The sequence below is a fragment of the Schistocerca cancellata genome, chromosome 1 (genome assembly GCF_023864275.1).
Source record: "Schistocerca cancellata isolate TAMUIC-IGC-003103 chromosome 1, iqSchCanc2.1, whole genome shotgun sequence".
Taxonomy (NCBI): Eukaryota; Metazoa; Arthropoda; class Insecta; order Orthoptera; family Acrididae; genus Schistocerca; species Schistocerca cancellata.
Window position 1 is genome coordinate 1,095,319,621 of NC_064626.1, and position 25,979 is coordinate 1,095,345,599.

General features: G+C 41.8%; 1 protein-coding gene across 1 annotated transcript in view; it reads left to right on the plus strand.

Annotated features, from left to right (window-relative positions):
- Nucleotides 1–8,473: 8,473 nt before the first annotated feature.
- Nucleotides 8,474–25,979, plus strand: part of LOC126130117 (uncharacterized) — a 377,494-nt gene continuing 359,988 nt past the window's right edge. The window contains exon 1 of the mRNA XM_049915163.1: nucleotides 8,474–8,483. Within this exon, the coding sequence (XP_049771120.1) occupies nucleotides 8,474–8,483 (10 nt within the window). The remainder of the gene's footprint in view (nucleotides 8,484–25,979) is intronic.

Genomic DNA, 25,979 nt, shown 5'->3' on the forward strand with positions numbered 1-25,979 from the left:
GGTATAATATATTTGTCCAATGAATACCCGTTTGTCGTCTGCATTTCTTCTTGGTGTAGCAATTTTAATTGCCGGTAGTGCATTTACCGGCAGGGTAGCTCAGCGTGTTCGCTCAGAGGGCTAATTGCCATTTGGAATAAAAAAACTGAGTAAAGGAATCGAGGATCAACTAGAATGGATATCATGCGATGTCCTCCCCGACCAAACGCAACGAACAATACCGAGAAGACGAAGAAGAAGAAGAAAAGGGCTACGTGAGACGAACATGTATGAGGCAACGGTTCGACTTCCACTCAGGCTTAATTTTTCATCTATACTTTTTTCGTCACTGGTTATATTATTTGATGTATGTGACATGTGAGAAGTAATAAATTAAAAAGAAAAACCACGTGTATTTGCGTGAGGTTTTATGGAATTTCACTTTATCTGAGTACTTACTATTTTTAATTAAATTTCATTATTAGAACAAACACACTTATTACTATCGACAAGTAAATGAAGAAACGCATGAGTTTTCCTGAAACTGTAGGCCTGTCGTGATTCGCGAAATCCGTTATACATGCAGTCTGATAAGGTACGTGGAACTACTTTGCACCTCGACGCTTCGAGCTGCAGACACTGAGGCAGGCCCCAGTTGGCAGTTAACCTGCGCAGCGGTGAGACGTTGCGAATGTAGCAAGAACGAATAGTGTAGGAGAAAATTTTTCGAATATCACAGAATTTACTCTTGCAAGTTTCTCGGAATTGCCAGAGTAGTGCACCTTGCCACTTGCGCATTATGTTGTTTTAATGGCCTACTAAAGATGTACAAAGTTTGAAGTAAATACGTGATCCCAACGTCATGGCATCCCCTTCTGAGTGCAGCGGAACACTTGTTTAGTGCGAAATGACTTTTGTGCAGCAGTGCAACGTCAACTGAACTGTATCATGTCATCCTGAAGAAGGGAAACCTTGAAATTTAGTTTTGAATGGGACACCGAAAGCCCTACCTCTCACGCAATTCTGAGATGATAATAATGTGAAGATGCTTGATGCGGAAGTATTAGGTATTCCGACTGACAATAATGTAAATAGTGTATAAGCAAAATGTATAAATAGCGACGGATTATTTGGACCACCAGTGGTAGCGTAAAATTTAAACATAATACTGGTTCTATAAGCACAGTATCAGTAACGTTATGAAGGTCTTGGCTTGCGATCTGCGAGAGTCTGTAATTTGGCTTTCGAAGTGCCCTTCGAAAGCATCAGAGAAATGCATAGTTTATGTGGGACAGTTAACAGTATTAGAGAAGAAGTGTGGTCAGAAAACCTTTTGCATGGCAAGCCCAATGGGAACAGAATAGCTAAAGTATAACTACAAAAGCACTTACCCTCCTTATGTGATTGTATGCGCTCATACGCGTATGTTGTGTATGAAAACCAGCCCGGCACATGCTCCGTATGCAACTCCATTGAACACCGGCGGGGAAACTGTGTCCATAGACAACTTGTACAACTGCACGTTGCGGAAAGTCCACATGAAGGAATGGCAGATGCAACTCTTCTGTCATGGAAAAATGAACCCACTATGGGTACAGCGCCTGGCAGTGAGAGAAATGTAAATTAGGCCGTTATAGAATCTATCTACGAACAGCAAAAGAACCGAGCGGAGAGCAAAAAATGTGATAATACAAGTAAGTCAAACGATAAGGGTGGTAGCGGCGTCACTGATAACGTACGTCATAAGGAACACCGGAAAGCGCCTATGGAAGTGGAAGATGTTATGGAGATGGCAGCAACCGTTGGTGACCTGAAAAACAGTCAAACTATGTAATCTGATTTCGCAGAAAACAAATGCGACGACGAATCAACGTCTGATGAAAGCACCACACCTGAAAATTTGTGAAAAACGAACGCGTTACCAAATCCCCTTCTACACTGCGACTGTCTTCAGAATACTCCTGGCGAAAGCACAAACCAACAACAGCACCTTGTTCAAGGCACATACAGCAAGCAGCGACGAAGCAGAGTGAGAAATCCAAACTCGAGTCTCCACTAGCAGGAGACATAAAAGGGAAAATAAAGGCAATGATATTGCGCCCGTCACTGTGTTACATGCCAAGGTATTTCATGAGCTGCAGAGGAAGAGTGGCGGGCAAAATATCGTATCCTGGGCAGACGAAGAACCGGATGTTCCGGTGAAAGCTAACTTCGACTTTGCAATAGAAAGTAACGAGTATCTATGTTTCAGGTATTCGAACTGACAATACTGTGAATGGTGTATATGAAAAATACGAGTATATAAATAACAATGTGAACGAATAATAAGGACCACCAATGGTAGCCTAAAATTTAAACATAATGACGGGTCCGTTAGCACAGTTTCGATAACGTATGCAGGTCTCGGTTTGCAGAATGATGTGGATGATACTGGAATGGTGGGGGATGGACAAGATGTTGGAGGGAGGGGGTAGGGGAGGGGGGAGGAAGCGAGGCCAAGCGTCGACCTGAAACTGTTACGTAACAGCGCTCACCAACTGTTGGGCCTCTTCCTAAGACCTGTTTTTTCCACAGTCTTAGCTTGTTCGAAGCACTTAGCTTAAAAAGTGTCGCGCCACGACTTAGGAGTTCCTCTCGCCCATTAGCAGCAGAAACACAAACAGGGTCTTTGTACGTTACTTTCACAAGAAACTTCAGTGAGATATAGAATTTAATTCAACACAATGGCTTAGGGACGGTGTCATTTATCAACTACCTGCAATTTAGAGCGCCACGAAGATATTTGGTTCCCCATGTCTGTAACGATACCTCGTGTACATAGTATTAGTAGGGTATGTTACTACTTGTTAGCAAATAATACTGAAAGAAATTACGAGGCGGTTTTTTTTTAAATAAGTACCGTTTTGAAATTAGAAAAAGACGTGCTAAGATATCTCAATAATTTTATTTTTACATGAAAACCTGTACCTTAATTTACTTTTCTACATAATTTCCGTCAATATTGAGGTACTTGTCATAACATTGTACCAGTTTTTGAATACCCTCCTTATAGAAGTCTACCATCTGACTTGTTAACCACTGCATCACCACTGTTTTGACTTCGTCATCGTCTTGAAGACGCTGACCGCCCAGGTGTTTCTTCAAGTGCAGGAACAGATGGTAGTCACTGGGCGCAAGATCGGGGCTGTACGGAGGATGATCTAGAGTTTCCCATCGAAAAGATGTGATGAGATCTTTGGTCTGATTCGCCACATGCGGACGGGCATTGTCTTGCCCTTGCTCAACTTCCATGGACTGTTGCTTTGATTCTGGCGTGACGTAGGCCATCCATGTTTCATCACCCGTAACAATTTGGCTCAAGAAATCACCACCGTCGTTATGGTACCGCTCAAGGAAAGTCAGTGCACTGTCTAAACGTTTGGTTTTGTGCACATCCGTCAACATTTTCGGTACCCAACGTGCGCACAATTTTCGGTAATTCAAGTGCTCGGTCACAGTGCCATACAAAACACTACGAGGAACAGGAAAGTCATCCCGCAAGGAGGAAATCGTAAAGCGTCTGTTTTCTCTCATCTTATTGTCCACTTCCTGCACCAAACTTTCATTAACGACCGAAGGACGCCCGTTCCGTTATTCATCATGCGCACTTGTGAGGCCATAATGCTCTCACTCACTTTCTTACCATTCCATCACTCATAATGTTTTCTCCGTAAACTGCACAGATCTCATGATGAATATCGATCGCTTTTAGGCCTTTAGCACTAAGAAATCTTATAACAGCCCGTACTTCACAGTCGGCGGGACTCACGATTGCCGGAGGCATCTTAAACACTCAGTACACAACGTAAACAAGGAAGAATTAGACTGTAATGGCGTCAGTGCGTAGATTAAGGTAAAGGCATTCATGTAAAAATAGAATTATTGAGATATCTTAGCACGTCTTTTTTTAACTTCAAATCGGTACTTACTTAAAAAACACTCCTCGTATCTTTGTTACTGTTTAACTAAAATAAGAACGAAATACTGAAGTCCCAGTCGACATGGAAAATTTCCTGAAATGTGAAAACAATCGCTGAGACGCAATTCATTCACTGAAGGCATCTGCGAGTAGATTCGATAGAATTTCATAAGAAAATGCGAAGTTGGGTGAAGGAGGCCAGAAAAAAAGGTAGATCAGAGTTTAACGTCCGATGGGCGATGAGGTCGTTGGACCACAATCTTGTATCGCGAAAGGATGGTAATGTAAGTCGGCTGTGTACTTTTCGAAGGAACCAACCCGGTCTTTAAGCTTAGCGATTTAGGGAAATTGCGAGAAACCTAAATCTGGATGGCCGGACGGGGATTTGAACCGACGTCCTCCCGAATACGAGTCCAGTGTGTCGACCACTGATCCACCTCGCTCAGTCTAAGTCCCCTCAACTTTCTAGGACTACATCTTGTCGTCGCTGGATTGTTGTAAGTAATGTAATTCGAAATCCAAGGATGAACAGCTCGCCACATCGAGCGAACGCTTACGTTTCTTCTTCTCTTCAGCCTCGACAAGCATTGTGAAAGACATAATTTCTTTCGCTTGCAACTGGACTTTTTTTTCATATTCTTCTGCCGGTTGTCAGTGTCGAAAATGACTAGTAGCAAGGTAGTCCGAATAAAAATTATCAGCTATAAGAAGAAAACTGTCAACTTTTGGAATATTTTATTAGCCCTCAGACGATCTGTTCTGTCGGTCTCAGAGACATCAGACAAAGTAATATGCGGTATCCAGCTCCCTGCGCAGAGATCGGCTTGTAAAAAAAAATTATAAGTTTGTGGTAAGATCTTACGGGAGCAAACTGCTTAGGTCATCGGTCCCTAAGCTTACACACTACTTAACCTAATTTAAACTAACTTACGCTATGGACAACACACACACTCACACACACACACACACACACACACACACACACACATGCCCGATGGAGGATTCGAACCTCCGACTGGGGTAGCCGGATCGACTTGGTAAACTGAAGGAATTGTAATTTAAATATATTTAAAGTTCTGAGGAGCTGCGCATGGAAAGGGAATAACGCATTCCGAAAACATAAATTCTGAACATGTTGGTTTTTAGGCCTCTCTTCCGCATTCTCAGTTGTAGACGTAATACGGTACATGTGATTCTTCAGGCGTTACCCTCACATAGCAGGTGATGGAGGCTACGAGTCACGTTACCGAAACCTGCAAGGAAAACGACGATGACATGCACTACATCCGAGAGCTCAAGAATATCTATATGGTATATTCCATCTCTGCGACTGTAATAAAAGTGTTGTTTGGAAAACATACGTTTCACTTTATTTCAAAGTGTCTTCACGGGTCATTATAATAATTGTGTTTTTTCCTTACAGATCTGTTTGGCGAGATTCATCTTTTGAATTACTTTTATTAAATGATTCTTATGTTTTAAATACTACTATTATTGACGTTTTTTTGGACTAAGGTTCTTGTAGACATGACACTACACTTCACTGACACATGATATACCAACGGAAAAATGCCTCTGTCGGAGCACAAATATATTACAGTTTTAATGTTTTGTCACATTCACCTCGTGTGCTTTGTTTGATCCCGCTAACTACGATAGTCTTTGCTTGTTTATGTGACTGACGTTGCGTCTGCTATTCCTTTGTGTATTTCTGGTTCGACTGATTATATGTACCACAACACACTCACCAGTCGAAACATAAAAGCACACAGAGTAATTGAGGATGGTGCCACTGTCACATAAACGAACCAAAAAGTGATCGCATACTACGCGATTAGAACAAAGTACACGAAGTAAATGTGTCAAAACGTGCAAACGATGATCTATTTTGTGCCAGTGAAGAGCAGTTAATAAAAAATCGAACACCTGTGTGTACTATGTAGATGCGGTTGTGAAATGAATTAGGAGCCAAAAAATCGTGACTAATGATAGATATTTAAAACATGAAAACTGTTCACGCTCTCTCCAGATAGATTAGCAAGACAAAAAAGAATAAAGATGCTTTAAAACACGCTAAACGCCTCTGGTCTAAATAAGACCAAAGTCGCGAAGGCGGAATATGTCTCATATTACTTAACTTTCCTTATTCAGATGAAAGTGACAATATTGCTCTCCAACCATTCTTGAATACTATATAGTCATTAGCCGAATATGGAATCAGCCTAGTTTATAGGGGTATTTATCATTCTATGCATAGCATATATCGATCGCAAGAATAAGCTAGCGACACTGATGAATTACTGCTGGGACTACAACACGAACTTTATAATTACGGCCTCTGTGTGACGACAAGGCACTGTGGCAGCATGGGAATAGTTCAGATTTGTTCACTTTGTACTCTCTCTATCCGTAGTTACCTTGAAATATACGCCAGGTATGAAGTAGCTAATAACAACAACAGCTGTGTATCGTAGCAGAAAGAGCTGCATGCTGCATGCTGTTACTGCTCCTGCCTGTTAGTGTATAACTTGACACGCACCATATACTTGAAAGCTCTCCTTCATTATTGGAACGCCACTTCTGAATAAATGAACGAATGATTTGCTGTGCGTCGCTGAACGCAGTTGATTATTCTCAGACGGATATCTACAGGCTCTAAGTGCTCTGCTGTCGCTACTGTTACTGTATTTAACAACTGAAACGTCCCCTTAGAACAATTATACACGGCTGTGCTTAACCTGGCACACAATATTATTTAGCGCAACGCAATCTGACTTTCAAAAATCCCTACAAAAGAATGGCCCTGACTAACATTAACCTATACCTTTCACAAATCACTTACCTCACAAAAATCTTCGTTACTGGAACTACTGCAATACAGCGAGCGCCACTACTGCCAGCTAAATAAAAGATTCAAACTACTGAAGGCACTAACTACTGATAGGGATAGTTAGCAAATGAAAGATTTTAATAGATAACAAACACTGTATTTACCTTAATATCATCATATATATAGCAGTTCATGACAAATTACAAAACTCCGCCATCTCTCTCCCCACATTCACCACTGCTGGCGGCTCACCTCCAACTGTGCAACGCTACGCGCTGTTCACATCCAGCTGCCGCTGCCTAACACTACAATGGCAGACAACAATGCAAACTAGCCACAGGCTGCACACAGCACAGCCAGTGATTTTCATACAGAGCGCTACGTAACGTTGCCAATAAGAAAACATAAACAGCCTACTTACATAGCCCCCATGCTCCCCACAAAAAATTTTACAAAATATTTTTGGGCAGTGGCCAATAAAGATTTGAAAAAATTTTTCATAATTACAATAATAAAAATATCAAATGCACACACTTATTTATACAATGTTGGTCAAAAGCTAAAATTTTCTCACAGTCCATAAAGACAGTCCTGATCATTCATCACAGTAAAACTGCCGTTTCTTTTATCAAAGTCTGAGCAGTAAAAGACAATGCACACGGAAGTAGTGGATGTCCATGCAGTCTTGAAGAAGTAGTGTTGTCCTTCCAACAGAAAGACAGTGCTGACTCTTGACATGCTGACAGGTAATGGGCCACAACAGATTGCGTTGCGCTAAATAATATTGTGTGTCAGGTTAAGCACAGCCGTGTATAATTGTTCTAAGGGGACGTTTCACAACATTCGAGCATGACACAGCCAAGTTCACTGACCAACCATCGAGCCGGCCGCGGTGGTCTAGCGGTTCTAGGCGCGCAGTCCGGAACCGCGCGACTGCTACGGTCGCAGGTTCGAATCCTGCCTCGGGCATGGATGTGTGTGATGTCCTTAGGTTAGTTAGGTTTAAGTAGTTCTAAGTTCTAGGGGACTGATGACCACAGATGTTAAGTCCCATAGTGCTCAGAGCCATTTGAACCGTTTGAACCAACCATCGAGGTACAGCGTCATAAACAGTTTGATGTACTCATGCTTTCGGGCTGTCCGATGGCGCTGTCTCCAGTCAACTACATACCTAAGCTTGACTGTTGCGCGTCAACAATAACTTAGTAGGGCATTTTGGGCAAGGACTGTAACTAGGTGCTTTAGGTTTGGTCGAATTTCAATTATGCAAGTTATGCAAACCCGGACACGGACATCGCATTCGAGAGGTTATTAATAAAAGGGAAGAATTTTTTTTCACATCTTTTGTTCCCCATTGCTGAGAATTGAGAGGTTTGTTGTAGGACAAACTCTGGTCTTTTCTGCAAAATAATTCAGATGGGGGAAAAGGTTCCCAATTGGGAAGATTGGGGATGGTTTACCAATGCCGGCATTCGCCTGATAACCAAGGGAAACCTCGCAAAAATCTTGGTCGAAAATAGGGAAATGGAACTATTCTAACTTATTTTTGGGTCAGCGTTGACCAAATAATTGAGTATGTTGCAGAGAAAGACTTGGTTATTAAATGATAAATTCTTCTTACAGAAGAAAAAGAAAAAAACAAAGAAATGTGATTGTTAATCTGAAGCTCTGCAGATGAAGTATCTAAGAAAAAAGCGATACTACATATGCGAATAGGTAAGTTATTGAGTACCTGATTGCAGCTGCGACAAATCTTGGCGTTGCAGTCTGTCGTGTTATGCTGTAAATTCTCTCATGACGATATGCAGCTATTGAAAGACATTAAGAGTGACAATGTCGTGCAGGATCGTACAGTTACGTCACATTCCTTGAGTCAGGGACCTTCGTTTTCAGCAAGACAAGTAGAATCCACACGGACAGTGCGACTGTGTCTCGAGCACCATGGGCTACTAGCGTGGCGACAATTGTTGCACATTCGCTTGACACGTCAGAAGAGAAATGTTCCGACAATAGTGAGAACAACGACAACTCTGGACACAGAGTGGCACTACGTTGTCTTTTTAGACAAATCCCGCTTCTTCGTACAGCATGACGACGAATGAGTCAGTGTTTGGAGGTTCCAAGGAGAGCAAAGTGGCCCTGAATTTCAGCGGTTGCCAAGTTGCTTTCCTTATCGACATACAAACGGCCTCAGCGTCTGACGTGGTGTGCTATTGCGTACACAACGAAATCACCTGTGGTCCACATAGTCAATCTTTTGACCAATAGCCTTTACATTTCTGATTTACTGAGACCGGTGGCTGTGCCCTATCTTCGAGGTCTCTGTGTCATTATCTGTCAACAAAATAACGCAAGGCTACATGTTGCCCTTACTACCCTGACCTACCTCGTTACAGTGAAATTTCAACTGTTGCCCTGGCCAACATGTTCTCCAGATTTCTCACTCATTGAAAGCCTCTAGTCATAAGTTGCTAAGAGACTGGCACGCCACTACTCGCTAGCCACTAGGTTTAGTGAACACTGGCACAGAGTTGAAGCAGCATGGGATTACGTACCCGTATCTGTCACCCAAGATCAGTTCGACTCGATTCCTAGCCGGGCTGAAAACAGTGCTGTTGAGAGAGGTGGCAGATCTATGTCCTAAATTTCTAACTCTGTAGACCACCCTCCTCTTTTTGGGGGTGATCGTTCCTCTGCTTGATTTGATGCGGACCGCCACGAATTCCTCTCCTGGGCTCCTGCGCCGACCTCTCCAGCTGAGAGATGCACTTGCAACCAACGTCCTCAATTATTTGCTGGATATATTTCAATCTCAGCCTTCCTCTACAGCTTTTAGTCTGCACAATTTCCTCTAGAACAAAGTAAGTTGTTTCATGATGTCTTGTCCCTTCTTCTTGGCACTATTTTTTATATGTTCCTTCCCTCACCGATTCTGCGGAGAACCTTCTAATTCCTTACCTTATCAATCTAATTTTAAATATTCTTCTGTAGCACGACATCTCAAATGCTTCGACACTCTTCTGTTCCGGTCCTCCCACAGTCCACATTTCACTACCATACAGATGTACATTCTCAGAAATTTTTTCCTCAAATTAAGGTCTATGTTTGATACTAGTAGACTTCTCTTCGCTAGGAAAACCCTTTTTGCCAGTGCTAGTCTGCTTTTGATGCCCTCTTTGCTCTGTCCGTCACGGATTATTTTGCTACCTAGGTAACAGAATTCCTAAATTTCATCCGCTTCATGATCAATGCTGATGTTAAGTTTCTGGCTGTTCTAATTTCTGCCACTTCTCATTACTTTCGTCTTCCTTTGATTTACTCTCAGTTCATATATTGTACTCATTAGGCTGTTCATCGCATATAGCAGATCCTGTAATTCTTCTTCACTTTCACAGAGGATAGCAATAGCATCAGCGAATTTTATCATTGACATCCTCTCACCATGAATTTTAATTTCATTCTTCAATCTTCCTATTATTTCCGTCATTGCTTCTTCGATTTATAGACTGAACAGTAGGAGCGAAAGACTACATTCATGTGTTCGACCCCTTTTAATTCGAGAATTTCGTCCTTGGTCTTACAGTCTTATTGTTCCCTCTTGGCTCTTGTACATATTGTGTATTACCCGTCTTTCCCTGTAGTTTACCCCTATTTTTGTCAGAATTTCGAACATCTTACACCATTTAATATTGTCGAACACTTTTTCCAGGTTGGCAAACCTTTGAACATGTCTTGATTTTTGTTTAGTCTTGCTTCGTTTATCAACAGCTATTTCAGAATTGCCTCTCTGGTGCCTTTACTTGTCCTAAACCCAAACTGATCGTCATCTAACACATACTCTGCTTTCTTTTCCATTCTTCTGTACACAATTCTTGTCAGATGCTTGGATGCATGAGCTGTTAAGCTAATTGCACGATAATTCTAGCGCTTGTCGGCTCTCGCAATCTTCGGAATGGTGTGGTTGACGTTTTTCCTAAAGTCAAATGGTATATGGCCAGACTCATACATTCTACACACAAACGTGAACAGCCGTTCTGTTGCCACTTCCTCCAATGATTTTAGAAATTCTGATGGTATTTTATCTATCCCTTCTGTCTGATTCGATCTTAAATCTTCCAAAGCTCTTTTAAATTCTGATTCTGATACTGGATCCGCTATCTCTTCTATACTGATTTCTGTTTCTTCTTCTATCACGTCGTTAGACAAATCTACCCTTTCATAGAGACCTTCGATGTACTTTGCCGTGCGGGGTAGCCGTGCGGTGTAGGGCGCCTTGCCATGGCTCGCGCGACTCCCCCCGTCGGAGTTTCGAGTCCTCCCTCTGGCATGGGTGTGGTTTTGTCCTTAGCGTAAGATAGTTTAAGTTTGATTAAGGAATGTGCAAGCTTAGGGACCAATGACATCAGCAGGTTGGTCGCATAGCAACTTACCACATATTTCCAAAATTTCCATGTACTTTTTGTACCTATCCGCTCTCTCCTCTGCATTTAACAGTGGAATTTCTATTCCATTCTTAATGTTACCACCCCTGCTGTTAATTTCGCCGAAGGTTGTTTTGTCTTTTCTATATGCTGAGTCAGTTCTTCGGACAATCATTTCTTTTTCGGTTTCTTCACATTTTTCATGCAGCCATTTCGCCTTAGCTTCCCTGCACTTCCTGTTTATTTAATTCCTAAGTAACCTGTGTTTCTGTATTTCTGAATATCCCTGAACACTTTTGTACTTCTTTATTTCATCTATCAACTGAAGTGTTTCTTCTGTTATCCATGGTTTCTTCGCAGTTACCTTCCTTGTACCTATGTTTTTCTTTCTGACTTCTGTGATTGCCAGTTTTAGAGTTTTCCATTCCTCTTCTACTGAACTGCCTACTGAGTTATTCATTACAGCAGTACCTAAAGCCACAGAGAACTTCAAAAGTACCTCTTCATTCCTTAGTACCTCCGTATCCCACTTTTTTGCGCATTGATTCTTCCTGACTCTCTTAAACTTCCGCCTATGCTTAATCTCTGCTAAATCGTTATGTTAGTCTACATCTACTCCTGGATACGCCTTACAATCCAGTATATGATTCTGGAATAAATGTCTGACCATGGTGTAATCTAATTGAAATCTTCCAGTACCTCCCGGCCTTTTCCACGTACACCTCCTCCTCTTGTCATTCTTGAATAGAATGACCGCTATTACTAGCTGAAATTTATTGCAGAACTCAATTAGTCCTCTCTCATTCCTAGTACCAAGCCCATATTCTCCCATAACCTTTTCATCTACTCTTTCCCCTACAATCGGATTCCAATCCCCCTGATTACTAGATTTTTATCTCCCTTTGAGACCCCTAAGTCACTAATAAATGTAATAATTAATTCCTCCTACTATCCTGTATACGTAGAATAAGTAAAATTTCATTATTTGCCATCCGTGCCTGGTGTTGTAGCTGTAATGGCCAGCAGTGCAGAGAGAGATAGAGATAGAGAGAGAGAGAGAGAGAGAGAGATGATGATGATGATGATGATACATTACGACTTAGTGAATTGGTGTGGGTGTCGAACATTAAATGAGATAAAGGTTGGGATAATATTCATTTCGCATTCTTTTTTTTCGTTAGTGGTACACTTCAATGACAACAGTTTAAGCAGGAAGGTGTCATGCCAGTTGGAGCTGTCTGGGGTGCATATTTCTAAAACGTCTGAAAGAGACATGTGGACCTAAGCCAGAGGAGAGTACATGGCAATCTAATCCTGGTTTCGAGGTCTGTATCAGAATTCCATATAAGAGATAATTTGGGATATCTGGCGATTCAGGATATGCTTTCTAATTTCAAGCGAAAGGAGATTTGCTACATGGATCTGGGGTCTGGGTAGGATAGAAGGAATGTCTCAATTGGTAATAGGGTTGGCTTGTCTGCTATAGACCAATAATCCACGTACTCGATTTTGTCAGCACAGCATTGTATCTTCTTTGTGTAGGTAGTTGGTACATTGTCAATTGTGAGGAATATTTTATGTTATTTTTGGTAGTTTTAATGTACTGCCGTATTTGAGGGTCAGTGGAGGATAGACGATGCTAGAGTTGTGAGCTTTCAGACTTTCTATGGCCATGGTCAGATGAGTTTTCATAGGCAGTGTTGTTGAATAAATTTATAATGTTATAGGTTCTCCAGTTGCAGTTGGCGCTGGCCCTGGGAATGTTCGCAGTACTCGTCCTGCTGCAAGCAGTTTCACTGGGTCCAGAGCATTTTCATTTTGAATGACAGGGCAGAGGCTGGTAGTAGTGAGGAGAGTTGATGAGGCTGGTGTAGATATGGCCGAGGAAAATGATAATGATGGTGATGGATGTGATCCAGCTGCTGCTGATACATAGCTGGAGTGGACTCTTGTTTTACAAGAGCTGAAACAAAAAAGGATGGTGAGTTTTGTAGTTGTGCAGTCGTGAGAAAGCAGCAGGATGGGTCTGGAAGGTTGGAAGAACGGATAGGTATAAAGAGTAGGGATTAAATTATGAGTGGTTGTAGAAGTGAAATAAAGGTGAAGTAGACTATTGCTGATGTGATATTTGTAGAGAAACCCACTTATAATCATTGCGAGGAGTAGTAAAGGCGAGAACGTCGGCTGGTGTGGCGAGTATTGACGGCGAAGGTAACAGAAGGTGAGTCGCGCTGAAGGTGGAAAAGCCGCAATGTACAGAGCGTTGGGGGCGACTCGCTGAAGATGAGACGTAAAGGGCGATAACAACGTCGTCAGGACGAAAGAGCTACATCCACATTTACATAAATACTCTACAAGCCCAGTTACAAGGTTTAAAATATTTCCAATGCGTGTGGACTGCCGAGCTAACTGCTCAAGTCAGTTTTCGGTAAACGTGTTCAAAAGTATTTCGCTCGACTGTCGGTCTAAACCCCCCGCAATGAATCCATAGACATCCCAGTCTACACTTGGTAGGTTAAAGTCGCCTCCAACTAGCATTACGCGCTAGTGATCGTAGGCTTTCTTTGAACGACTCTAGAACTGTGGCCGGTAAAAACATCCAAGAATTAACTTGGTTTCACCTAAACCTTTTATACCCGACCAGTTAACTTCAATGTCGCACTCTACTTCGACCTCAATAGAGACAATATTTTTGTCAACTGCAGTGAACACTTCACCTCCTGTGGCCTCTTATCTGTCTTTCCCATACACGTTCCGCGACTCGCTGAATATCTCAGCTTCGGGTTTCAGCTAGCTTTTAGTCCCAAGAATAATATGAGAGTGAGAGCTTTCCTGGAGGACAGTTAACTCGGGAACCTTGTTGCGAATACTTCGACAGTTTACTGATAAAATTTTGACAGTCGAAGTCTCTTTACTCTGAAAGCGGTCTGACTTCCGTTGCTGCGTATCGACTGGCGAGTCTTCATCAGAAAAGATGTTTTTATTGATGACTGAAGAGGTAGAGATGACTTTTTTTACTGGTTATTCACATCCCTTACACTGAGGGCAGGCTGGCAGCGGCCAAATTGCCTCTCTTCAGCCATAAAATTATATAATTTTACAGTCATCATCATCATCATCATCATTTAAGACTGATTATGCCTTTCAGCGTTCAGTCTGGAGCATAGCCCCCCTTATACAATTCCTCCATGATCCCCTATTCAGTGCTAACAATGGTGCCTCTTCTGATGTTAAACCTATTACTTCAAAATCATTCTTAACCGAATCCAGGTACCTTCTCCTCGGTCTGCCCCGACTCCTCCTACCCTCTACTGCTGAATCCATGAGTCTCTTGGGTAACCTTACCTCTCCCATGCGTGTAACATGACCCCACCATCTAAGCCTGTTTGCCCTGACTGCTACATCTATAGAGTTCATTCCCAGTTTTTCTTTGATTTCCTCATTGTGGACACCCTCCTGCCATTGTTCCCATCTACTAGTACCTGCAATCATCCTAGTTACCTTCATATCCGTAATCTCAACCTTGTTGATAAGGTAACCTGAATCCACCCAGCTTTCGCTCCCATACAACAAAGTTGGTCGAAAGATTGAACGGTGCACAGATAACTTAGTCTTGGTACTGACTTCCTTCTTGCAGAAGAGAGTAGATCGTAGCTGAGCGCTCACTGCATTAGCTTTGCTACACCTCGCTTCCAGTTCTTTCACTATGTTGCCATCCTGTGAGAATATGCATCCTAAGTACTTGAAACCGTCCACCTGTTCTAACTTTGTTCCTCCTATTTGGCACTCAATCCGTTTATATTTCTTTCCCACTGACATTACTTTCGTTTTGGAGATGCTAATCTTCATACCATAGTCCTTACATTTCTGATCTAGCTCTGAAATATTACTTTGCAAACTTTCAATCGAATCTGCCATCACTACTAAGTCATCCGCATATGCAAGACTGCTTATTTTGTGTTCACATATCTTAATCTCACCCAGCCAGTCTATTGTTTTCAACATATGATCCATAAATAATATAAACAACAGTGGAGACAGGTTGCAGCCTTGTCTTACTCCTGAAACTACTCTGAACCATGAACTCAACTTACCGTCAACTCTAACTGCTGCCTGACTATCCATGTAAAGAACTTTAATTGCTTGCAAAAGTTTGCCTCCTATTCCATAATCTTGTAGAACAGACAATAACTTCCTCCTAGGAACCCGGTCATATGCCTTTTCTAACTGGTATCCCGACTGTCAGGACCACTTACTTGGCCACTCATACGTTGCCCATGGTTCACGAACTAGGACTGGACTACAGGAACCCACACCATGAACCATAATTTTACAGTCTTAGTACAAAAATCTGGAAGGTAAAATAGGTGATGTTTACTGTGAGCATAATATGACGGATGTCACTAATATGTGGTTAGTGATTGTAATACGGGACATATTAGGTATGATTTTTGATGTATATGTGGAAAAGAACTGATAGGTGGAATATGGGTGTTATTAGTTGAGTGGTGTACGAGACAGGCAAGGAAAGAATGGGTTGTAGCCTTCATCTGAAGTGGGATAAAATTAATAGGCAGTTTATAGTTGGAAGGAAGGGTAGATTTCGGGGATGATTTCATGGGCTGGAGGAGGAAGGGTTGAAGTGATTAAAATTATGCCGGGAAAGGACGTGGAGAGTTTGGAGATGAAGGGAAGATGGGACGTATTGATAGTGGCGCAGCAGCAAGTCAGGTTTTCAAGGATGGGGGAGACTACTGGGTGTTGGGACTCACGTTTACAGAAGATGCAGGAGAGACAAAGGTGTTATATGTGCTTGAGAAAATGTGAGAGCTTAATTAGCTTGCACTGAATACGAGTGTGAGAAAGTTGTCGATTATGGAATGTGATGTGGAGTTCTTGAAGAGAGCAATAAAAAATGGGAGGAGGGAGGAGTGGAAGTCCATGCTACATTGATACCACAGGTAAACATGAGTCGAACAAGGGTGATATATGTGTGGATGATATGGCGATAGTTTACTCAGTTTGACAAAAAAAAATGAAGTACCCAGAAGGGGAGGAGAACACGAAACGAATCTTCATGGGTTGAGAGCATATGTGAAGGTAGAAGAAACAGCTTGGCGGTACGAGTATGACGTTGCACCCTTTATGACCAGAATGCGTACACTGGTTTGGTTGGGGATGGGTTGTAAGGCCGGTGGATCGTCTGTGAGGCAAGCAGACCCACAGCTGTTGTAACTGCTGATTACACCTTTACACAGGATGGAAGGATAAGGAAGCGTGAGGGGGCGACCCAGAGTAGTAATATCATTTGTCGTTTGATTACATTTATTCGAATAACAACAAATAATGTTAGACACAGTAATGATCAGACTCCCTCTTAACGAACAACAACAAAGGGGCAACTATGTCAAGATGTGTAACAGAGATATAAACACAATAAAGAACAGTAGCGTTTCATGTTAAGAAAATCGTAAAAATAAGGCCTCGGGGCCTATTTCCACATTCAGCCTGCACTTGACCAAGCTAGATAGCTAATCGCAGAACCTGCTACATTTAACAATACAATCAGTAATTTCATAAAAGGCAACAAGTTATTCCACAGTAAGATTATCAGTTCCTTATACCAAGAAAAGAAGCGAATATACTGTTAAAGCAGAATGTCGCCCCCGCCCTCTTTTTTAATTTTTTAAAATAATTAACACTAAAGTAGCTCCAGAGGATACAAGGTGAAAGCAGTACACTGGCAGCTCAGGCTAAAGCCAGTCGCACGAAACACGTTCAAATAAACTATGAATCCCTAATGATTGAGAGAAAGCTCATACAATACAGTTACTTAAATCTAAAACTCCAATAAGCGAGATGGTATGAGGGAACGGGTGCATTGGAGGTGTGAATTAAACAACGCCTTCAATCACAACTTTTTCGTGTTTTATTAACCACACGATACATTTCGTACCCTGTGGATCAACCATGAGGTGTAATTTATCTTAATACATGCTTTATTTCTTCTCCTGAATGAGGTGAAATAAAACATGTATTAAGATAAATTAAACCTGACGATGGACCCAAAGGGTCCGAAATGCATCGTATAGTTAATAAAACACGAAGAAGTTGTTGTGACAGAAGGCGTTGTTTAATTCACACCTCCAATTATTTTCAGCCATAATGGCTACCAGAAGGCACTAAATAAGTGGAATTAATCAGATTCTCACGACTGTACCTGCTTACGCAACACTTTAAGCAAGGATTTGGATTGGATTGTTTGGGGGAAGAGACCAAACAGCGAGGTCATCGGTCTCATCGGATTAGGGAAGGAAGTCGGCCGTGCCCTTTCAAAGGAACCATCCCGGCATTTGCCTGGAGTGATTTAGGGAAATCACGGAAAACCTAAATCAGGATGGCCGGATGCGAGATTGAACCGTCGTCCTCCCGAACGCGAGTCCAGTATAAGCAAGGAAATCTATATCACAATTTGTACGCATATTAGACATACAAAGTTTAAATATGTTTCCTCATACATAAAAAAATAAAAGGGAAAGTGCTAAAATAACCAGCAGCAGAAAATACAAGTACTAAATTTACTTGACTTTAGACTCAGATGTTCATGCAGATAATTAACCATTTCCGTTCATTCAGAATTTCACATAGCCATCCATAAGAAAACTCTGACCCAGTTACACCACAAAATTGTTTAAATAATACCGGAGGACTAAACTTCAGTTACACACTTATTAAAAAGGAGTGGCCAGCAACATTTAAATAAAATAGGGCAACCCTCAAAGTAATCACTAATACAATAAAAGGATAAATAATAATATTTAAATAACTGACTTTAGCGACTGTAACTACACTTCAGCGACCAAATTGCACAAGCGATAAATAACGCAGAAAACCACCATTAGAGAGGCACTGAAAGGCACAAATATACAATTAATAAAAAATACCAATAAATAAAAAAGGACTCCATCAATAATCATATTAAATTCAGCCCTTCAGGAAGACACCAAAACCAGGCAGAGCCAGGAGCTCTCAGAGTACGACCACCGTGCATGAAAAGTGCAAAAGGGGAAGACAAGTTGAATAATGTCAGGGCACCGTTAAACATCCAGATGCACACAGTGTTGAATCGCCTGAATCACAAACTAACGGACGTCAAGACGACTGGAATTCATACAACAGGACACTGTCTGCCCAAAAACTGCAGCAGGCGAGAAACGCTAAGGCCACGACCGAAACAAGCACCCGGGAGATATAGCTGCAACTGGAAGTCCCGGCCGCTGGTCGCCCTGGTCTGCCGCCGTCGCTTGCAATCGTAACGGCTCCCTTCGCGTTCCGCCGCCGCCGCCGCCGCCGCCGCCGCCTCCTCCTCAATGCACCGTCAGCGATGTTGCTTCACAAAGAGAATCGATAAAAGAGGGAAATATGGCGCCATAGACACATACTACTACGCACGGCACGGAAGAATTGATAAGCTGCTTCCGTCATGGCTCAGCTGGTCCTTGATAGCCTTAGTATTGGCACCGACGGAACACTGCTCAGTATTTACAGCACAGCTCTTCTCCCTGTACCAGACCACGCAGTACATCCGGAGATACAGTGTAATATTGTAACTCTAATTTGGTATGCTGAGATCGGTGCTAATAGACAATAAAAGCTGGTTAAAAGCCGTGATCTGTCTGGGGACGTTAACCGTGGAGTACTGGGCAACTGTTTCATCAGATATTTAGTCTAGGTTTACCAAGCAGACTAACATTAATGATAATCTTTTAATAGTCATACAAAACCGGTAATATATATATATATAAAGGAGAATTTAAATAAAAAGAAAGAAATCAGTTTATATTTGGAAATTTATTTTAAGATTGTTCATTGAAATTTCAGCATATTATACGTGAGTTATAACTGAGCTGGTGCCTTATTTACGATTGAAAAAAGTGAGATTGTAATCTTACGGAACACATAAAATATGGAGCCAAGATTGGGAGACTGGATACAACACTGCATTCATAAAATAACACACGAAGAACATTGAAACATAAGCAAGAAGAAATTAACCACAACCAACTGATTCAGTTTTTTACCCAAAGAAATTACGTTCATACCACAATCCTGTCCGTCATGTAATTACCACACACTGGTATACTAAATTCATATTAACTCTTTGTGAAGTCTTCGCAAAAAGCATAGCTGAGGGCTACTTTGATGATTACACCACATGCTTCACGTGGTCAACTTGGTTTACACAAAGCGTATAACTCCACAATAATTTTGATAATTAAAATAAATTAGATCGAAAAGCAATTGACCAAAGAAAAACCTTGAACTGGTTACTAACGTCTTACTATTAATCTGATGGGTCAAACAGTTATGTAAGCACGTGGTACTGGTCTCGCAAAGTACACTCCACGTGGGTTGAACATAAAGAAAAGTTGCTATATTGCAAAATATTGTCAAGACGAGACGTTATAATCACACAAACATTCGCATTTAAGATTGATGAACTTAGTTAGAGTTACTGATCAACACGTGGTTCCACTTTACTCACAAAGTAGTAACAAAGCAACTACCGCAAAATAATCTGAATTTAACACGAGAATTACACTCCGCTGCACTTTAAGATAGCATTAGATATTTTAGAGCTAAACCTGAAGTCAAGGTGATTAAATTTTCAGTTAGGCTGAACTTAAGAAATCCATTGTCCTACGGACTTAACAGACACGCGCTTAGCCGGAGATCTTACCACTTCAGACGCTCGCCACGGCCACACTGCAACTGCCCTACTGCCGAGCGTGCTTCCTGAGGGTGGCTCACAAAGACCAACGGAAGTGGCCAGAGGGGCAGCTTCCTATACCAACATGACAACGGATGGACAGGACCATACTAAGGATAGAAACCTCTTTGCTTTTAGGAAGCGTAGCTACCTGTTCCGACGTTGGTCCTAATGTTCTCCAGCAGACAGCCTTGTCTGCTACCCTCAAGCATGGAACTAGAAATACATATGCTCATTCATCCTCTCACACAAAAGGGAAGGGGGATGACAGTATCTTATCATATACAGTATATAAAAGAAAGCGGATGTAGGTCCCGTATGAGACTGTGTGACATGAATTACATATAAGAATTACATATAAACAGTGCTTTAAAGTGTAGTAGTGTGACAGATCGTTCTTGTTTATGTGTAAAAGTAACACGTTCCACTGCTCAGTCTCCTCCCAGATAGTCAGAAACGCCACAGTACATTTAGAAGAGGAATTTATTCCATAAATGGCAACAGATTTAAGAAATTAAACATGAAAGGAATCCAACAGAGACCTTTCAACAGGCTATCCCTCAGTGTAACAGGCCCAGGAAAGCTGTCACTTGCTCACTCTTGATGGAGCCACTGTGATGTTTCTGCGGGTTCCTGTTCACGTCAGTCTGACAGGAAACGAGGCTGCTGATGCTTCTGCCAACGCTGCAGTCCTGGTACCTCGGCCTGCTAGTTCTTCCATTCCCTCCGATGACCTCTGTCTTGCCGTCTGTCAGCAGGTGACGTTACTTTGGCCTCACCACTAGTCCTCCCTTCGTGGGAACAGGCTCTGGCAAATTAAACCTCTCCCAGCGGGTTGGACTGCCTCCTCTCTGCCCTCTCGCCGTGAGGAGATCATTTTAGCTAGGTTGCATATTGGGCACTGTCTTTTTAGCCATCGCCATTTGTTAAGTGATGCACCCTCACCACTTGACGCTCAGTGTCCTCAACCTTTGACAGTTCACCGTTTCCTGAGGGAATGCCCTCTTTTTTAATCACTTACGTTCCAATTTATGTTTACCGTCTGAGTTATCGGCCATTTTAGCGAACGACGCGCGGGCTATCGACCGCGTTTTATTTTTTATCCGTCGTAGCAATATGGAGAAGGACATTTAATCTTTATTTCTCTTCGGCGTATTTTATGGACCTTTCTCGAAGTACCTGTTTTTAACTGTCTTTTCTTCCGTCGATTGGGCATAACGTGTAGTCGCTTTTAACCCTCCCTTCCCTTTTTTGTCTTCGTGTTGTACGGTTCTGACATGGGCGCGTAAGACCCCCGTTATTTTTGCGCCCTAAAACAAAACAAAACAAACAAATAAAACTGGCACTAGGACGGAGCTGATGTCCAAGATGGTCCCGTACGTGTTCTATCGTGGGCAAAGTTGGGGCTCCTGTTGGCCACAGGAGTACCTCTACATATCGCAGAGAGTTCATAGATACATGTGCGATGTGTGGACGAGCTGTTGAAAAATGGCACCACGGCACTATCACATGAAAGGTAACAGATGAGGACGCAGGCTGTACTGTAGTGCTCAGAGTTCCCTCGGTCACTAACAGCCATGACCCGATGTCACAGGCATACTCAATGGCTGGCCGAACGGTTCTAGGCGCTTCAGTCTGGAACCGCGCAACCGCTACGGTCGCAGGTTCTAATCTTGCCTCGGGCATGGATGTGTGTGATGTCCTTAGGTTAGTTAGGTTTAAGTAGTTTTAAGTTCTAGGGGACTGATGACCTCAGATGTTAAGTCCCATAGTGCTCAGAGCCATTTGAACCACACCCAATGGCTCGCCACTCACAAGTACTCCAGGAATAACACTTCTGTACACCTCCGAAACATTGGAAGTACAGGGCCTCTAGACAGGCTACCGCTACACTCGCTGCAAATGGTCATCTGTAGTAGTGCAGAGCCTCAGTTCATCACTGAATACAATGTCACGCCATTCATAACAGTCCATACTTCCCGGTCATGGCAAGGGGAGCCAGTGGTGTTTGGTGTTAATGGCAGCCTACACATGGGATGGTAATTCCATAGTCCAGCTGGTGCTAGTCTATGACCAAAGGTGCAGGATGGCACAGATTATTGCAGCGATTCCATTACTTGTTCTCGGATGGCAGGCACAGATGTTGAAAGGTCTCTGTTGCATTCCTTTCATGTTAATTTCTTAAAACTGTTGTCATTTACGGCATACATTCCACTTCTAAATTTACTGTGGTGTTTCTGACTATCTAGGAGGAGACTGAGCAGTGGAATGTGTTACTTTTACACATAAACAAGAACGATCTGTCGCACTACTACACTTTAAAACACAGTTTATATGTAATTCATGTCACGGAACCTACATCCGCTTTCTTTTATATACTGTATATGATAAGATACTGTCATCCCCCTTCCGTTCTGTGTGAATGGATGAATGGGCAAATGTATTTCTAGTTGCATGCTTGATGGTAGCAGACAAGCCTATCTGCTAGAGCACAGGTCACGGAACCTACATCCGCTTTCTTTTAAATACTGTATATGATAAGATACTGTCATCCCCCTTCCGTTCTGTGTGAAAGGATGAATGGGCAAATGTATTTCTAGTTGCATGCTTGATGGTAGCAGACAAGCCTGTCTGCTAGAGAGCAAAGATGTTTCTATTCTTGGTATGGTCCTGTCCGTCCCTTGTCATGTTGGTATAGGATGCTGCCTCTCTGGTCACTTCCGTTTGTATCTGTGAAACACCCTCGGTAGGGGCCCACGGCAGTCTGTCCGCGGCGAGCGTCTGAAGTGGTAAGATCTCCGGCTAAGCACGTCTCTGCTAAGTCTGCTGGACAATGGATTTCTTAAGTTCAGCCTAACTGAAAATTTAATCACCTTTATTTCAGGTTTAGATCTAAAATATCTAATGTTATCTTAAATTGCAACACAGTGTAATTCGAGTGTAAAGTTCAGAATATCTTCCAGTAGTTGCTTTGTCACTGCTTTGTTAATAAAGTGGAACCACATGTTGATAATTCGTAACTCTAACTAAGATCATCAATCTTAAATGCGAATGTGCGTGAGATTATAACGTCTCGTCTTGACAATATTTTTCAATATAGCAACTTTTCTTTATGTTCAACCCACGTGGTGTGTACTTTGTGAGACCAGTACCACGTGCTTATAAAATTGCTTGACCCATCAGGATAATAGTAAGACGATAGTAACCAGTTCCAGGTTTTTCTTTTGTACATTGCATTTCGATGTAATTTATTTTAATTATCAAAATTATTGTGGAGTTACAATCTTTGTGTAAACCAAGTTGACCACGTGAAGCATGTGGTGTAATCATCAAAGTAGCCCTCAGCTATTCTTTTCGCGAAGATTTCACAGACAGTTAGTGTGAATTTAGTATACCAGTGTGTGGTAATTTCATGACGGACAGGATTGCGCTACGAATGTAACTTCTTTGGGTGAAAATTGAATCGGTTGGTTGTGGTTAATTTCCTCTTGCATATGTTTCAACGTTCTTCGTGTGTTATTTTATGAATGCAGTGTTGTATGCAGTCTCCCAATCTTGGCTCCATATTTGATGTGTTTCGTAAGATTACAAATTCACATTTTCACAATCCTAAATAAGGCACCAGTTTAGTTATGAATCAAGTTTAACATGCTGAAATTTTAACGGAACAATGATCAATGTTAAAATAAATGTCCACATATAAACTGATTTATTTCTTTATATATATATATATATATATATATATATATATATATATATATATATATATATATTGTTGTGGTCTTCAGTCCTGAGACTGGTTTGATGCAGCTCTCCATGCTACTCTATCCTGTGCAAGCTTCTTCATCTCCCAGTATCTACTGCAACCTACATCCTTCTGAATCTGCTTAGTGTATTCATCTCTTGGTCTCCCTCAACGATTTTTACCCTCCACACTGCCCTCCAATGCTAAATTTGTGATCCCTCGATGCCTCAAAACATGTCCTACCAACCGATCCCTTCTTCTAGACAAGTTGTGCCACAAACTTCTCTTCTCCCCAATCCTATTCAGTACCTCCTCATTAGTTACGTGATCTACCCACCTTATCTTCAGCATTCTTCTGTAGCACCACATTTCGAAAGCTTCTATTCTCTTCTTGTCCAAACTAGTTATCGTCCATGTTTCACTTCCATACATGGCTACACTCCATACAAATACTTTCAGAAACGACTTCCTGACACTTAAATCTATACTCGATGTTAACAAATTCCTCTTCTTGAGAAACGCTTTCCTTGCCATTGCCAGTCTACATTTTATATCCTCTCTACTTCGACCATCATCGGTTATTTTACTCCCTAAATAGCAAAACACCTTTACTACTTTAAGTGTCTCATTTCCTAATCTAATTCCCTCAGCATCACCCGACTTAATTTGACTACATTCCATTATCCTCGTTTTGCTTTTGTTGATGTTCATCTTATATCCTCCTTTCAAGACACTGTCCATTCCGTTCAACTGCTCTTCCAAGTCCTTTGCTGTCTCTGACAGAATTACAATGTCACCGGCGAACCTCAAAGTTTTTACTTCTTCTCCATGAATTTTAATACCTACTCCGAATTTTTCTTTTGTTTCCTTTACTGCTTGCTCAATATACAGATTGAATAACATCGGGGATAGGCTACAACCCTGTCTTACTCCTTTCCCAACCACTGCTTCCCTTTCATGCCCCTCGACTCTTATAACTGCCATCTGGTTTCTGTACAAACTGTAAATAGCCTTTCGCTCCCTGTATTTTACCCCTGCCACCTTCAGAATTTGAAAGAGAGTATTCCAGTTAACATTGTCAAAAGCTTTCTCTAAGTCTACAAATGCTAGAAACGTAGCTTTGCCTTTTCTTAATCTTTCTTCTAAGATAAGTCGTAAGGTCAGTATTGCCTCACGTGTTCCAACATTTCTACGGAATCCAAACTGATCTTCCCCGAGGTCGGCTTCTACCAGTTTTTCCATTCGTCTGTAAAGAATTCGCGTTAGTATTTTGCAGCTGTGACTTATTAAACTGATAGTTCGGTAATTTTCACATCTGTCAACACCTGCTTTCTTTGGGATTGGAATTATTATATTCTTCTTGAAGTCTGAGGGTATTTCGCCTGTCTCATACATCGTGCTCACCAGATGGTAGAGTTTTGTCATGACTGGCTCTCCCGAGGCCATCAGTAGTTCAAATAGAATGTTGTCTACTTCCGGGGCCTTGTTTCGACTCAGGTCTTTCAGTGCTCTGTCAAACTCTTCACGCAGTATCTTATCTCCCATTTCGTCTTCATCTACATCCTCTTCCATTTCCATAATATTGTCCTCAAGTACATCGCCCTTGTATAAACCCTCTATATACTCCTTCCACCTTTCTGCCTTCCCTTCTTTGCTTAGAACTGGGTTGCCATCTGAGCTCTTGATATTCATACAAGTGGTTCTCTTCTCTCCAAAGGTCTCTTTAATTTTCCTGTAGGCAGTATCTATCTTACCCCTAGTGAGACAAGCCTCTACATCCTTACATTTGTCCTCTAGCCATCCCTGCTTAGCCATTTGCACTTCCTGTCGATATCATTTTTGAGACGTTTGTATTCCTTTTTGCCTGCTTCATTTACTGCATTTTTATATTTTCTCCTTTCATCAATTAAATTCAATATTTCTTCTGTTACCCAAGGATTTCTATTAGCCCTCGTCTTTTTATCTACTTGATGCTCTGCTGCCTTCACTACTTCATCCCTCAGAGCTAGCCATTCTTCTTCTACTGTATTTCTTTCCCCCATTCCTGTCAATTGTTCCCTTATGGTCTCCCTGAAACTCTCTACAACCTCTGGTATAGTCAGTTTATCCAGGTCCCATCTCCTTAAATTCCCACCTTTTTGCAGTTTCTTCAGTTTCAATCTGCAGTTCATAACCAATAGATTGTGGTCAGAATCCACATCTGCCCCAGGAAATGTCTTACAATTTAAAACCTGGTTCCTAAATCTCTGTCTTACCATTATATAATCTATCTGATA